This window comes from Citrus sinensis, chromosome 2 (genome assembly GCF_022201045.2).
Source record: "Citrus sinensis cultivar Valencia sweet orange chromosome 2, DVS_A1.0, whole genome shotgun sequence".
NCBI classification, from domain to species: Eukaryota; Viridiplantae; Streptophyta; class Magnoliopsida; order Sapindales; family Rutaceae; genus Citrus; species Citrus sinensis.
The window spans coordinates 29460556-29474349 of NC_068557.1; the positions used below are offsets into that span (position 1 = coordinate 29460556).

The 13794-nt window shown below is 35.3% G+C and overlaps 2 protein-coding genes across 2 annotated transcripts; one reads left to right on the forward strand and one right to left on the reverse strand.

Moving 5' to 3' along the window:
• The first annotated feature begins 2500 nt into the window (after positions 1-2500).
• LOC102624825 (uncharacterized) lies at positions 2501-8894 on the forward strand. Its single transcript, XM_006467821.4, has 5 exons — positions 2501-4539; positions 4994-5178; positions 5276-5446; positions 7034-7486; positions 8207-8894. The coding sequence occupies exons 1-5, from the start codon at positions 3045-3047 to the stop codon at positions 8654-8656; spliced, it is 2754 nt and encodes a 917-aa protein (XP_006467884.1). The 5' UTR covers positions 2501-3044; the 3' UTR covers positions 8657-8894.
• A 2512-nt stretch (positions 8895-11406) lies between these two features.
• LOC102624543 (hypothetical protein) lies at positions 11407-13129 on the reverse strand. Its single transcript, XM_006467820.4, has 2 exons — positions 12505-13129; positions 11407-12071 (listed from the first exon to the last, which is right to left on the reverse strand). The coding sequence occupies exons 1-2, from the start codon at positions 13046-13048 to the stop codon at positions 11689-11691; spliced, it is 927 nt and encodes a 308-aa protein (XP_006467883.2). The 5' UTR covers positions 13049-13129; the 3' UTR covers positions 11407-11688.
• Between the last annotated feature and the right edge of the window lie 665 nt (positions 13130-13794).

Genomic DNA, 13794 nt, shown 5'->3' on the forward strand with positions numbered 1-13794 from the left:
AGCTTAATAAGTCTTTAAGTAGCTAATATAATGTCAGCTAATGATGTCGCAAGTCAATTATCCACTTCAGTTTAATGTATAAATGAATCAGTAGTTACTTGTTACATGTAGATATTTCCATAAATTTATACAGCTATTACAAATACAAAGTGCAACCATTTTCTTAAGTGAGTGTGATATTAATAACAAATTAGTTTCCAGATTGTTCTTTTAACTTTCTCTCGTATTTCCTATTACTTGCATTGTTACCAAACACTATATACACTTTTGTAAAATGATATAAGAGTTGATGGTTAACTCAAATGAAAAATCACACTTATATGACTTTGTCGCTCCTGTGAAATTAGATTAAAATAACTCTATGGTGTGGATAAGTCAAGTTCTTGCTTCAGTCAAAGGTAATAGGCTGGAAGGTTTCGTCACTGGCATAGGCGGACCCAATTAAGGCCCAGGAGGGGCTTCAGCCCTCCCTGGGCCATTAAGTTTTCTTTTTAAATGTATCCCAAGCCCCTTATGAATAAGTTAGATAAAACAATTTAGACACATTTTTCATATATTAAAAGACTTGTAGTTCAATGGTAAGAATGTTATTTAATGGTTTCAAAACCTTGGTTCAAATCCCATTAGTCACATTGTTTTATTTTTTTAAATATTTTGTGGAAACTACTTCGAAAAATGATATTTTCACACATTTTAAAAAAATAATTTATTACTATTATTATTTAGAATTTAAAAAAAAAGTAATAAAATTAGAGTTTATAAGACTTAAAATGTATTCAAGTGAATATTAAAAAAAATCTAAGTTAAATAAATTTTTTTAAACTAAGCCCCCCACTCATTTTAGTTTCTGGGTCCGCCACTGGTCACTGGTATTAATTAGTATCTAGATCAATACTTTTTTTACTATCTAGGTAATAGGCTGGAATGTTTGGATAGTATCTAGCTAATTTACTATCCAAACATGATGAGAAAACATGCAGTCCAATTCTACCTTTAGTGGAAGCTTCTTGTTACCTCACCGATGATTCAAGAATAGTCATTTATAATGTTTTACAATACAAAAGAATCATTGGAGCTTTACAATATGTGACTTTAACAAGACTAGAAATTGTCTTTTCAGTGAATAAATTAAGTCAATTCTTGTTAACTCCATTAGATGAACTTTAGCAAGCCTATAAGAGGTTACTAAGGTATATCAAAGAGACAATTCATTATGGTCTTTAATTTTACTATTATGGCAATATGCGAGATAATTGTTTCAATAACTTTTGATTGGGCACGTTATAGAGATGATAGGAAGCCAGTGGTTGGATATGCATAATATCTTAGCCCAATTTTAGTCTATTAGTTTTCAAAGAAACAACATATTGTCTCAAGATCAAGCACATAGTCAAAATGTAGAGTATTGGCCTTACCTACAATTGAAGTATTGTTAATTCGAGCCTTACTATCAAATTTGAAGATTCATACTGCTGTACCAGTCATGTGGTGCGACAACCAAAGAGTTATTGCTTTGGCCGCCAATCCAGCGTATTATGCTAAAACCAAAATACACTGACCTTGATATACACATCTTCGAAAGAATGTGCAAAATAATCAAATGGCAGTTTATTTTGTTCCCTACGAAGACAAAATTGCTGACGTGCTTACTAAAGGTTCGACCTATGGCCAGTTTCATTCTTTTAGAAACAAGTTAAATGTTCTTCCTAGACTATATAGCTTGCGGGTGGATGTTAACAGAGCATGCCAAAAGCAGAACATAAGAAGCTTAATGAGTCTTCGAATAGCTAATACAGTCCCAGCTAATGAGGTGGTGCAAGGCCGTTATCCACTTCAGCTTAGTGTATAAAAAAATCAATAGTTACTTGCTGTGTGTGGATATATCCAGTAGTTTAGTTTTTTTTTTTTTTTTTTTTTAAGAACTAATGAGATGCTATAAATGCAAAGTGCAATAATTTTCTTAATGTCTGTGATATTAGGAGAAAACTATGGTGCAACGGTGATACGGTAGTTGCACCCAGCCGTTGGATCCCACTGGATCCATTCATCCAAGTGGATCCAACGGCTGGATGCAACGGTGATACCGTATCACCGTTGCACCGTAGCCGGACCTGTGATATTAATAACAAATTAATTTATTTTAAATAACAAAACTTTCTTTTATATATTTTTATTACTTGTTTTGTTATCAAACATCTACACACACTCTTCTAAAATAAATCACCAAATTTATTTTAAAATCATGTAATTTTTCTTTTTCTTCAAGATGCACTGTAGCAACACAAAAAAAGTTTTTAACAAAACGTCATTTTATAGTGTCAAAAATTATTTTCGGTTTCAAGTTTCAACGTATATTGTCTGAAATTATTAAGTACTGAATTTTCAGTGGACTGACCGTTATTAAGAATCAAAATCACTAGACATGGAATAGTTGACGCCGTTTTTCAAATAAATAAAAATAATTAAGGGATGGCAAACTAAAATGCGGATCCGGATCGGATCCGGAATGTGCCAATTCCGTCCGAATTTTACGTCCCACATTTTTTTTTTAAATTGAGATGCGGGTTAGGATCAGGATTTGCTTAAAAAAAAAAAAGAAAATGGAAAATCGAAATCAAACGAAAGCGTAGCAGAGCAGATACCAAACCCCAAAACCAAAATTACCAAAACACAAAACCCTAACCATAAAAAACGCTGCCACAGTTTGTTCCACAGCAAATCCCACCGGCGCAACATCGTTTCCGGACGTTTTATTGAAGTGGCTACATCGCCACCGTTCCTGCTGCTGCGTGAATCGACCCCTACTGCTGCTTGCTTGCACGCCGCCGGTCATTGCCGCTGCTCGCTCCATACGGCACCCTTTATTGAATCAAGTTTCTTGGAACTGGAAATTGCAGCCTTTAGTGTATAAAAATTATACTTTGTTGGTAAGCAGTCTGCAAGCCTTGTTTCAGTGTCTTAAAATTTGGATTAAAATTTGGGATCCACTCCAGTATCTAGTTTTCTAGAAGTCGGGCAACTATTCATTCTGTTCGCTTATACTAATGGCTATATCAAAAGAATTATACCCTTCAGAAGACGACCTCTTATATGAAGAAGAGCTTTTGCGAAACCCTTTTAGTCTTAAGCTCTGGTGGCGCTATTTGGTAGCGAAACGTGAAGCTCCTTTTAAGAAGCGTTTCGTGATTTATGAGCGAGCTCTAAAAGCATTGCCGGGAAGCTACAAGCTGTGGCATGCATACTTAATTGAGCGCTTGAGCATAGTAAAGAACTTACCCATCACTCACCCGGAGTATGAAACCCTTAATAATACTTTTGAAAGGGCTCTTGTGACGATGCACAAGATGCCCAGGATTTGGATTATGTATCTGGAGACATTAACTAGTCAAAAGTTTATTACTAAGGCACGCAGAACTTTTGATAGGGCGCTTTGTGCATTGCCTGTGACACAGCACGATAGGATTTGGGAGATCTATTTGAGGTTTGTGGAGCAAGAGGGAATTCCAATAGAGACTTCACTTAGGGTTTACAGAAGGTACTTGAAGTATGATCCAAGCCATATTGAGGATTTTATTGAGTTTTTGGTGAAGTCAAAGCTTTGGCAAGAAGCGGCAGAGAGGTTAGCTTCAGTTTTGAATGATGATCAGTTTTATTCGATAAAGGGGAAGACTAAACACAGGTTGTGGTTAGAGTTGTGTGATTTATTAACCACACATGCGACTGAGATTTCGGGGCTTAATGTGGATGCCATAATTAGGGGTGGGATTAGGAAGTTCACGGATGAGGTGGGGAGGCTGTGGACTTCATTGGCTGATTATTATATTAGGAGAGAGTTGTTTGAGAAGGCGAGGGATATCTTTGAGGAAGGGATGATGACAGTGGTTACTGTGAGGGACTTTAGTGTGATTTTTGATTCATACTCACAGTTTGAGGAGATTATGGTTAGTGCTAAGATGGCGAAACCAGATTTGAGCGTTGAGGAGGAAGAAGATGATGAGGAGCATGGTTCAGCAGAAGATGAAGATATTCGATTGGATGTGAATTTATCAATGGCTGAGTTTGTGAAGAAGGTTCTCAATGGATTTTGGTTGCATGATGTCAAGGATGTGGATTTGAGGTTGGCCCGATTGGAGCATCTGATGAATAGAAGACCGGAACTAGCTAATAGTGTTCTCTTGAGGCAAAATCCGCATAATGTGGAACAGTGGCATCGAAGGGTCAAGATATTTGAGGGTAACCCAACTAAGCAGATTTTGACATATACAGAGGCAGTGCGGACTGTTGATCCCATGAAAGCAGTGGGGAAGCCCCACACTCTATGGGTTGCTTTTGCTAAGTTGTATGAGACTTACAAAGATATTGCCAATGCAAGAGTTATTTTTGACAAAGCTGTGCAAGTTAATTATAAAACTGTGGACCACCTGGCCAGCATTTGGTGTGAGTGGGCAGAAATGGAGTTAAGGCATAAAAATTTCAAAGGAGCATTGGAGCTGATGAGGCGTGCCACAGCAGAGCCATCAGTTGAGGTCAGACGAAGAGGTAACCCTAACTTATCCTCATCTGTTGTTTATTTGCTTGAACTACTTGTCATTATCTCCTCTTTGTGCTCTCTAATTCTGTCAATTGAATGTATTTGTGCTTAAATGTTATCAAATGTGTCATTATATGTTTTCCATGTTTAAAGCAGAGGTTATAAAGTGTAGTATAAACTGATGGGTTTCAAAATGCATGAAACCTCATATAACCAATTAGCACTTTGTATGTTACCATATATACTTTGAGGCTGGGTATTGTGGGTTCTATACCATTAATAGCATCTTCAATTTTTGTATACTATGTTACCATTTCAGAAATACAAACACAGTGATTCTGCTGTGTTTTACATGGCGTTTGAAATTGCTTATCAGCGGTTGTCTGGAAAACACAATTTGATTTGTAACCAGGTTGAATCATTACTAACCTTTGAGCCATTTACTTACGTTTTCATATGCAGTGGCTGCTGATGGAAATGAACCTGTTCAGATGAAGCTGCATAAATCCTTGAGGCTTTGGACCTTTTATGTTGACTTGGAGGAGAGCCTGGGTAACTTGGAGTCAACACGTGCTGTTTATGAGCGCATACTAGATTTAAGGATTGCCACGCCTCAGATTATTATCAACTATGCACTGCTTCTGGAAGTATGGACATTGCTTCATGTATTCCTTCTACACGTTCCTTTTACCTTTAGTGGACTTTGTATGTTCACATTTTTTTTTACTGTTTCATGTTGTACAGGAGCATAAATACTTTGAAGATGCATTCAGAGTATACGAAAGAGGTGTCAAGATTTTTAAGTACCCTCATGTTAAAGATATATGGGTCACATACCTCTCAAAGTTCGTTAAGAGATATGGGAAGACAAAACTTGAACGGGCAAGAGAGTTGTTTGAAAATGCCGTTGAAACGGTATGCACTTCCTTAGCCTTCTTATCTATGCTTATAGTTACTTGCATGTCCTGTATATCTGTTTGGCAATTGAGTGCTTATGAGTCTGGTTAATGGAGTTTGTAAGCTTTAGCCTATTGAGTTGTGTTTGTGTGTTTCGTACATATTTTTTAATTGGTTGTGGAAATTCCTAATTGTATAATTTCTTTGCTTTGGCTGAGGCTCCTTGAACCCAGAAAAATGATCTTTAAACCCACTTTTCAGTATAAAATATTTTCCTGAAATATCCATATGAAAATTTACCATTAAGGACAAATTGTTACTAACTAAATAAAACATTTCACCCTCTACACCCATCTAATATTCTTATCTTGAAACCCTAAATTTTTCATTCAGTATCACCTATAGTGGATATTAAAGCGTGGATATTAATTCAGTATCAAACATAATGTGGATTAATAGTTGTTGTTTTCTATTACAAAATTAGTATTTATTACGATTGCTTGGGTTGGTACTAAAATGCTTCTACATGTGAGCCTTTGGCATATCTAAAAAATTGTCGTACTTTTGATTGGATTGGAATTCAATGAATCATAAACAGATTTTTTAAGACCATTGTGCCATTTTAATTTAATTACAGTTCCTTAATATTGTCCAAATGTGCTATTAATTTTGCATATTTCTTACCAATAAATTAAATATCTGAAATTTGATTAACTGGAGATGTTTTTGGGTTTATGTTAAATTGCAAAGTGTCCCATGCCTTGAATGTTCCTAACTGGGGTAGTTCCGCACTTTGGGTAAAGTGTGGGTAGCTCTGATGACTGAGAAAGAAAGGACGTAGATAAAAATAAAATAAAATAAAACAAATTAAAGACCTTGGGAAGCTTTTGTGTAATGTGCACAGGAAAAAAAGAAAGAAGACATATTAATTCCAGAAAATTTTTCAATTGTGGAATTTCATATCTATAATTAAGTGATTTGCTCTTAGCCTATTTTACATATTAAATATTTTGAGTTGTAGATCTGTTAATTAGTTAACGGGCTTATTTAGTGGTATAATAGTTAGGTTGAAATTGAGTGAGGATATTTTTTGGCATATAATTGGGTGTATAGAGTAAAATTTTAATTTCCAATTTTTTTATGGGTTATTTAGTAAATGGGTATGAAGAGAAATTTTGTGGGCTCAAGCATTTTACATCTTAATGAATTTTAACTTTCATTGAGATTTGCATGAAAGTTGCAGAATTTTAAATTTCATTGAGATTTGCATGAAAGTTGCATGATTGTGCCAATCTCATGTGAAAGTTCATAGGGAGATTTCCAATTTACTCTTGCCTTTTGCTGTACCATGAGAAATCTTGTACCAATTTTTGGAACATCCATTCAGAAAGTCAAGGGGGCAACTAGGGGTATTAGGGAGGTCTGCCTAGAAATACATTACCTTAGATTTATTGAATCATATGCTTTCTTGAGGGCTATTTATCTCTTACCACAATTATGATATAGAATTGATTATTTCATGCATGTATACTGTGCACTATTATTGGTTGGTATTTGGATTGAATGATTCTGACCTTATCATGTTTCTTTTCTTATGTTTGTCAGGCCCCTGCTGATGCAGTTAAACCTTTATACCTTCAATATGCTAAGCTAGAGGAGGATTATGGTCTAGCTAAGCGAGCTATGAAGGTCTATGATCAGGCAACTAAGGCAGTTCCAAACCATGAAAAATTGGGCATGTATGAAATATACATTGCTCGAGCAGCTGAAATTTTTGGTGTCCCGAAAACAAGGGAAATTTATGAGCAAGCAATAGAATCCGGACTTCCAGACAAGGATGTGAAGGCGATGTGCTTGAAGTATGCTGAATTAGAAAAGAGCTTGGGAGAAATTGACAGGGCCCGTGGGATATATGTGTTTGCATCTCAATTTGCCGATCCAAGATCTGATACTGAATTCTGGAATAGATGGCATGAGTTTGAGGTGAACCATGGAAATGAAGACACCTTCAGAGAAATGTTGCGTATTAAGCGAAGTGTTTCAGCAAGCTATAGCCAGGTAATTTATTTTTCCTTTTTGTTGTTACTCTGGATTTTTTTGCCCAGTAAAGAGTGATTTTTGTGTTAAGAAATTGTATTTTAGTAGGGAACATGCTTTTGTAGGCTTCTTTCTCTCGAAGGACTACAAATAAATCGTAATACTAGTGGAAAAGAATATCACCTGTGGTCTGTGAATTGATTGCTAAAATTTCCTATAGTGTGATTTCTTGCTGCTGTCAGGCAGACTTCCATTTGGTATTGAGGTGCTGCGGCATAAAAGCCATGTGAAAAAATATTGCTCTAGTTGTGATATAAAAGTTTATTGTTTTGGTAAATATAACATTAAATAATATTTTTGACAAAACTAGTAAAGATATTTAAGTTTTTTAATTGAACAATTGTTTGATAAAATCGCTTTGGCTTGAAAGTCACAGTTGTTGGTTGTACCAAACACTTTACAGTTATGGCTTTTAAGCTATTGCTCCTCAACAGCAGTACCAAACGGACCCTTAGCATTGCCATTTCAATTGGTGTAATAACTGAAAGAAGGGTTTTGGATTTAGAATGGAGTAACTATGGAACACGTAAAGGAATGTCCTGAAGTGTTATTGGATCAAGATGTTTGAAATTTCTTTTTCAGATTCTTGTGTATTTTTCAATATTCCGATTTATATTTAGCATTTTTGAATTGATTCTAATTCTCTCCCCTTTTCCCCCCCCCCCCCCCCCCCTTTTTCAGACGCATTTTATTCTTCCAGAGTATCTTATGCAGAAAGATCAAAGATTATCCATCGATGATGCAAAGGACAAATTGAAACAGGCCGGGGTGCATGAAGATGAAATGGCTGCTCTGGAAAGGCAATTAGCCCCTGCAGCCAACAATGGTAATGCCAAGGATAGCAGCAGAAAAGTGGGATTTGTGAGTGCTGGAGTGGAGTCCCAAACTGATGGAGGTATAAAAACCACAGCAAATCATGAAGACATTGAACTCCCAGATGAAAGTGATTCAGAAGAGGAAGAGAAAGTGGAAATTGCTCAAAAAGATGTTCCATCAGCAGTATATGGAGGTCTAGCCCGAAAGAGGGAAGGGAGTGAAGAGGATGGAGATAATTCTGCTGATGCTAATGGAAAAGATGGTGAGAGTCGCCTTGGTGCATTGGCAAGATTAAAGAGACTGAAACAAGCTTGATGATTATCAGACGTTACTTCAGAGAGAGATTGTCTCTGGAGGTAAAATTTTGAAGCATCATATTGTGTTCTAACTGCCTAAACTTGGTTTTCCACAAAGATGTGTTTACTGTACTCTGAATTTGTATATATTTCTATCAAATGTGCCGAGATATGAGGTTTTTACCCTTTGTTATCGTAATATTTTTTCTGATGTGTTTGAGAATTAACAATGAAATAATAGTTATCATGTTAACCTAGAGCCATACCAGAAGTTTTACACCTTTCTCTCTGTCCTGTTATGTAACTATCTGCATGATTACAATCAGAACTTGTCTCGGGTGTGGAGCATTTCAATATAACGGTCTAGAGCTATTCAGATTTTTTTTTTTTTTTTTTGACATTTCAAAGAACATCTTTTAAATATGAAGTGTGGACTATACTTGAAACTTTATAACAAAATCTCACATTATTGATTGACTGTGAGTTACAACTTGAATTCATAGTCTCCGGACCTGTCTATGGTACAGATTCTGTAACAAACATCTCCCGTCATCCCACCATCCGATTTTCTTTTGTTTAGTTTCTCACTCCACATCCAACCACATCCAACGGCTGATGCTGCAGTCTGTAGCTTACAGATTCTGTAAGCTAGTCAAGTCCCATAGTCTCCATTTATAATTTTGTATGGGACCAATCGATTTTGAATATTCTGATTTGTCCATTTGCAATTTTGTATGTGTTCAGTCCCTTTGAATATTCTGATTTGTCCATATTGATGATGTCACTCCGGATGGGGCTAGGTAGTGGTAGCAATAATTTACGCGACGACCACGTCACTGTTCTGTTCGTCGGTGGAAAGCGACAAAGCTTTGCCGGGGCATTGGGGAATGAGAGGAAAGCCCGCAGTACGGCCATGTTTGCTCGGAGGTAGAGGAGTGGGGAGAGGGAAAAAATTTAATTTGTTTTTCACTTTCTAATATTTGGTTAATTTGTTTTTCATTTTCCAATATTTGTTTGGACCAAATTTAACGGAATTGAATTTCCATTAAAATTCAATTTCTATCAAATTGAAAAATTTGTATTCCTTATCAATGGGTAATGATTTCAAATTTCCTCATCTATTGGAATATAAAATTCCATTATTATCCTCTAATAAAATTAATTTAAAATAAGTTAAAGTGCAAATAATTTATATTTATTTTCTTAAATTAATAGGATAATTTATTTGAAAAAAAGAAAAAGTATTAAGGTGAATCGTTGGACCGTCACCGGAGACTCACCGAAGATACATGAGCCGATCTACAACTCTATGGAGCTAGAAATGATAATACACATTGTTATTTACCTCAAATCTTGTTTAAATATTTGGGAAAATTTTAACTCTCATATTTCCAACTATATAATGTATTTTTTATAAAATTAATACTTCCAATAAGTAAATCGTCCATTTTTTATTATTATTATGTATTTAACGGGACAAAAGATGGTTGTCAACGCCAATCAACGGCAGTGGTCAACGACGGTCAACGGTGGCATAATTTTTATTTTAAAAAATAAAATTCTCTATGTAACTAGGTAATTTCAATAGCCTAACATATTATTGTTTTCAATAATTATAAATATTGAGAAACTAAATTAAACATATAACTAACTATGCAATGTACTTATTTTGATTATAAAATAATAACGAATTAATTAAAAATAAAATATAAAATTAAATGTTTTTTTGTTATTAAGTTATTTTCTATATTAAATTAATTCATAATTTAATTATTTTTTTATTTGTTAACAATTTTTTTTTTTGAATAGATTTGTTAACAATATTAACATTAAAGATAATGAATATATTTGTCCAAATAAAAAATATATAATTTATTTTCCTTTCAAATTTAAGGTGAAACCAAACAATAACAATTAATTTTTAAAATTCTCTCCTCTCATCCCCTCTTCACTTTTCCCCTCTCCTCTCCTTTCTTAAAACCAAACCAAACCAAACCAAACCAAAGACGACCTGAGCATGTAATAAGAAAGAAAGAAGCAATCGTCAAACACTACAATAAAAGTCTGTAGATAAAATGGGGTCCATTGTCTCCTTCATTTGCTGTCTAAGTTTTCTTCGCACCAACACAGGTTTTTGGGCGCCTTCAAATCTTTTTCTTTTTTCCACTCTTTTTATCTTCCATCTCAACATTCTTTGAAGTTGCTTTTTACACTTGGGGGACAAACACAAACAATCACTTTCTGGATGCCCCATCAACTCATCATTGTTTACGATGCCCAATTAGCATAAATAAATCCACACACAAACAAACACATTTCATGTTATGCACCGCATGAATATGATGAATCATCCAAATATTACACAAAAAAAAATCACCAAAATTTTCAGCCAACGGGCATGACTGTAATTTTTTTGCCAAAAATGAATACACAAAAAGAAGTAGAAATACATTTTTTTTTTTGGGGGGGATAAAGAAGGAGAAATACTTGTTACTACTAGTAATAAATGCATCAGTCATTCATTAAATACTTGAATGAATAAGAACACTTATAAGTCTTACATTGCCTTAGTTTTTTCCTTTACAGACCATTTTCTATCATGGCTTAAACGCACATCAAGATCACATCTGTATATAACACCAAAATCACCAAAATTTTCAGCCAACGGGCATGACTGTAATTTTTTTGCCAAAAATGAATACACAAAAAGAAGTAGAAATACATTTTTTTTTTTTGGGGGGATAAAGAAGGAGAAATACTTGTTACTACTAGTAATAAATGCATCAGTCATTCATTAAATACTTGAATGAATAAGAACACTTATAAGTCTTACACTGCCTTAGTTTTTTCCTTTACAGACCATTTTCTATCATGGCTTAAACGCACATCAAGATCACATCTGTATATAACACCAAAATCATCATTTTAACCCCAACCTTCAACCTATTGGAGAAAAAAAAAAAATACATTTTCCTAATACTAAATAAACCCATTTCTTTTTGCTTTTCTTTTTTTTTTTTTAAAGAAAAAACAGAATAAAATAAAATTAACCTATATCCCACGGCTGATCATTTCTTGATACTGTCTCAAGCTCTCTTGTCTCTGCAACCTCATCTCGTCGTTAAACTTCTTAATAAACGCCTCGACTCGGCGGTTCAACTCGTCCTGACTCAGCGATGGCTCTTTCCTCAGCTTCCCTGCAGAACCGGGAGAGTTGTTGACAGGTGGCAACTGGAAATTAGTCCTGTCCTTGAACGTCTCCGATTTCTTAACCAGCAACGGATCCACGTTGACTTGACGGCCGTGATTCTCCCACGTGTCCGATTTCTTCATGTGCCTCGTCAATGGCATTGCTCTCCCTTCCGTTATCGTTTTCCACGTGTTCTCCAACGTCTCATGTCGTCTTGGCTTCGTCACCCTCAGCTTCTTACCATCTTCAAAATTTAAAAGTTTTACCACTGTTAAGTAAATCACCATGCATTTTCCCGAAAAAAAAATAATAAATTCTTTCAAAATTAAAGGAGGACAGTTTTGGACTTCTAAAACTTGTGCGTAACCTAGACGCCATATTTGAAATTCAACGTTCTTCCGTCCCCAAAAGCAAGTAAAACGACAGTTGTCACAACTAAACCAGCGTCGTTTTGACTCAAATTTTTAGATTTAAATTTAAATTTTTTCAAAAACGTACTAAAGATAGTAATAAAACAGTCAAACGAAAAAGATCGTCAACGCCGCCGCAAACACCTCGTTGCCGCCGACCAAAAAAACCTTTTACGTTTAAATTATCCAACATAGAGTGATATACGATAAAATCACATCTAAATATTTTAAGAAATTAAAAAAAATAAAATTTTAAATAAGAAATACCTTCAGGACTGGATTTAATCGGTTTCCGGTGACCGAACCGAGCAGAAACAAGAGGTTTCTCTTCCTCCGCCAGCAAATCAAAGTCCGTAAGAATCTCCAACGAATCCGTTCTTTGTGGCGGCGTCCACGGGGCAGCATCTCCATAATTACCAACCTCCACCTGAGCATCATCACCACTAACCACAACACTCTTCTCCTCAAAAACCGTGGCTTTATTCTCCTCCTCCGCCACCACTATCATTTGCTGCTGCTCGTACTTCATCTCGTACTCCACATCTGACGGTGTCGAGTCAGTGCTGGGTACGTGATCGTTTTGATACAAATGCGAAGAAGCAGCAATAATGATGATGATAGCGTTGATTATAATGTAAAGATAGGGAGGTTTGAGCCAAGAAACAAAGGAGCTCCATATAACTGGAGCTCGAGAGACTGAAAAATCCATAACAAATGGAACAGAACTCTTGCAAAACAAAGCTATGGATAAAACGCCAGTTGAAATGAAGAAAACTTTTAGAGGAAGAATCCAGGAATTTGAAAACACCATTTTAGTTTTTGTTGTGCGCGTGTGTTTGCGCTTTTGCAGTGAAAACAGTATGTGGTGAGAGTGTTGGGTGACGAGTGTGCCGGAGCGGAGGGAGATATATATAGAGCGAGTGTAGGGACGCGGTTTATGATGGAATTTGAACCGTTGGATTTCGAGTGGGAGTTGGGCGAACGGTTGGGATTTTAAAGTGGATTTTGAGTCTTTTTTTATATTTTAGTTTTGCAGTGGCCCACGTAATAAAGGAAATTTTTTTTAAAAAAAGGGTAAAGGTTAAAAGGTGTGGTGGTGGTAATTGTTGAGGTTAGTTTAATTCAATTTAACCTTTGTTATTTATGGTAATTAGTGAAGGAGTAAAGCGGGGGCGAGCGTAGCTTCTTGTATGGAGTCTTGTTTAACAAGTTATCTTCGAATCAAGTGGGGATGAATGATGTGGCGGATGAGGCTTCTCAAATCAAATCAATTCATAAATATTGATTAAATGATTTTTTTTTATATTGTTCGCTAATTAAATTAAATTTAATAACACCTTCTCTAATCAATTTACTTGATTGTTATATTTAAAATTTCTTGAAGTACAAGTGATGCACAGTTTCAATCTCATTCAACTGTTGATGAAGGATTTGATTTTATATTTACATGCAGTAGTCTTGCAACTTTGTCAAAACTTGTTAATTTAAAATTGAGATATTTACTTCAGGGTTTTTTTTTTCAACAGGAAAAAGTTTTTTTATATATGGAACAGTAAT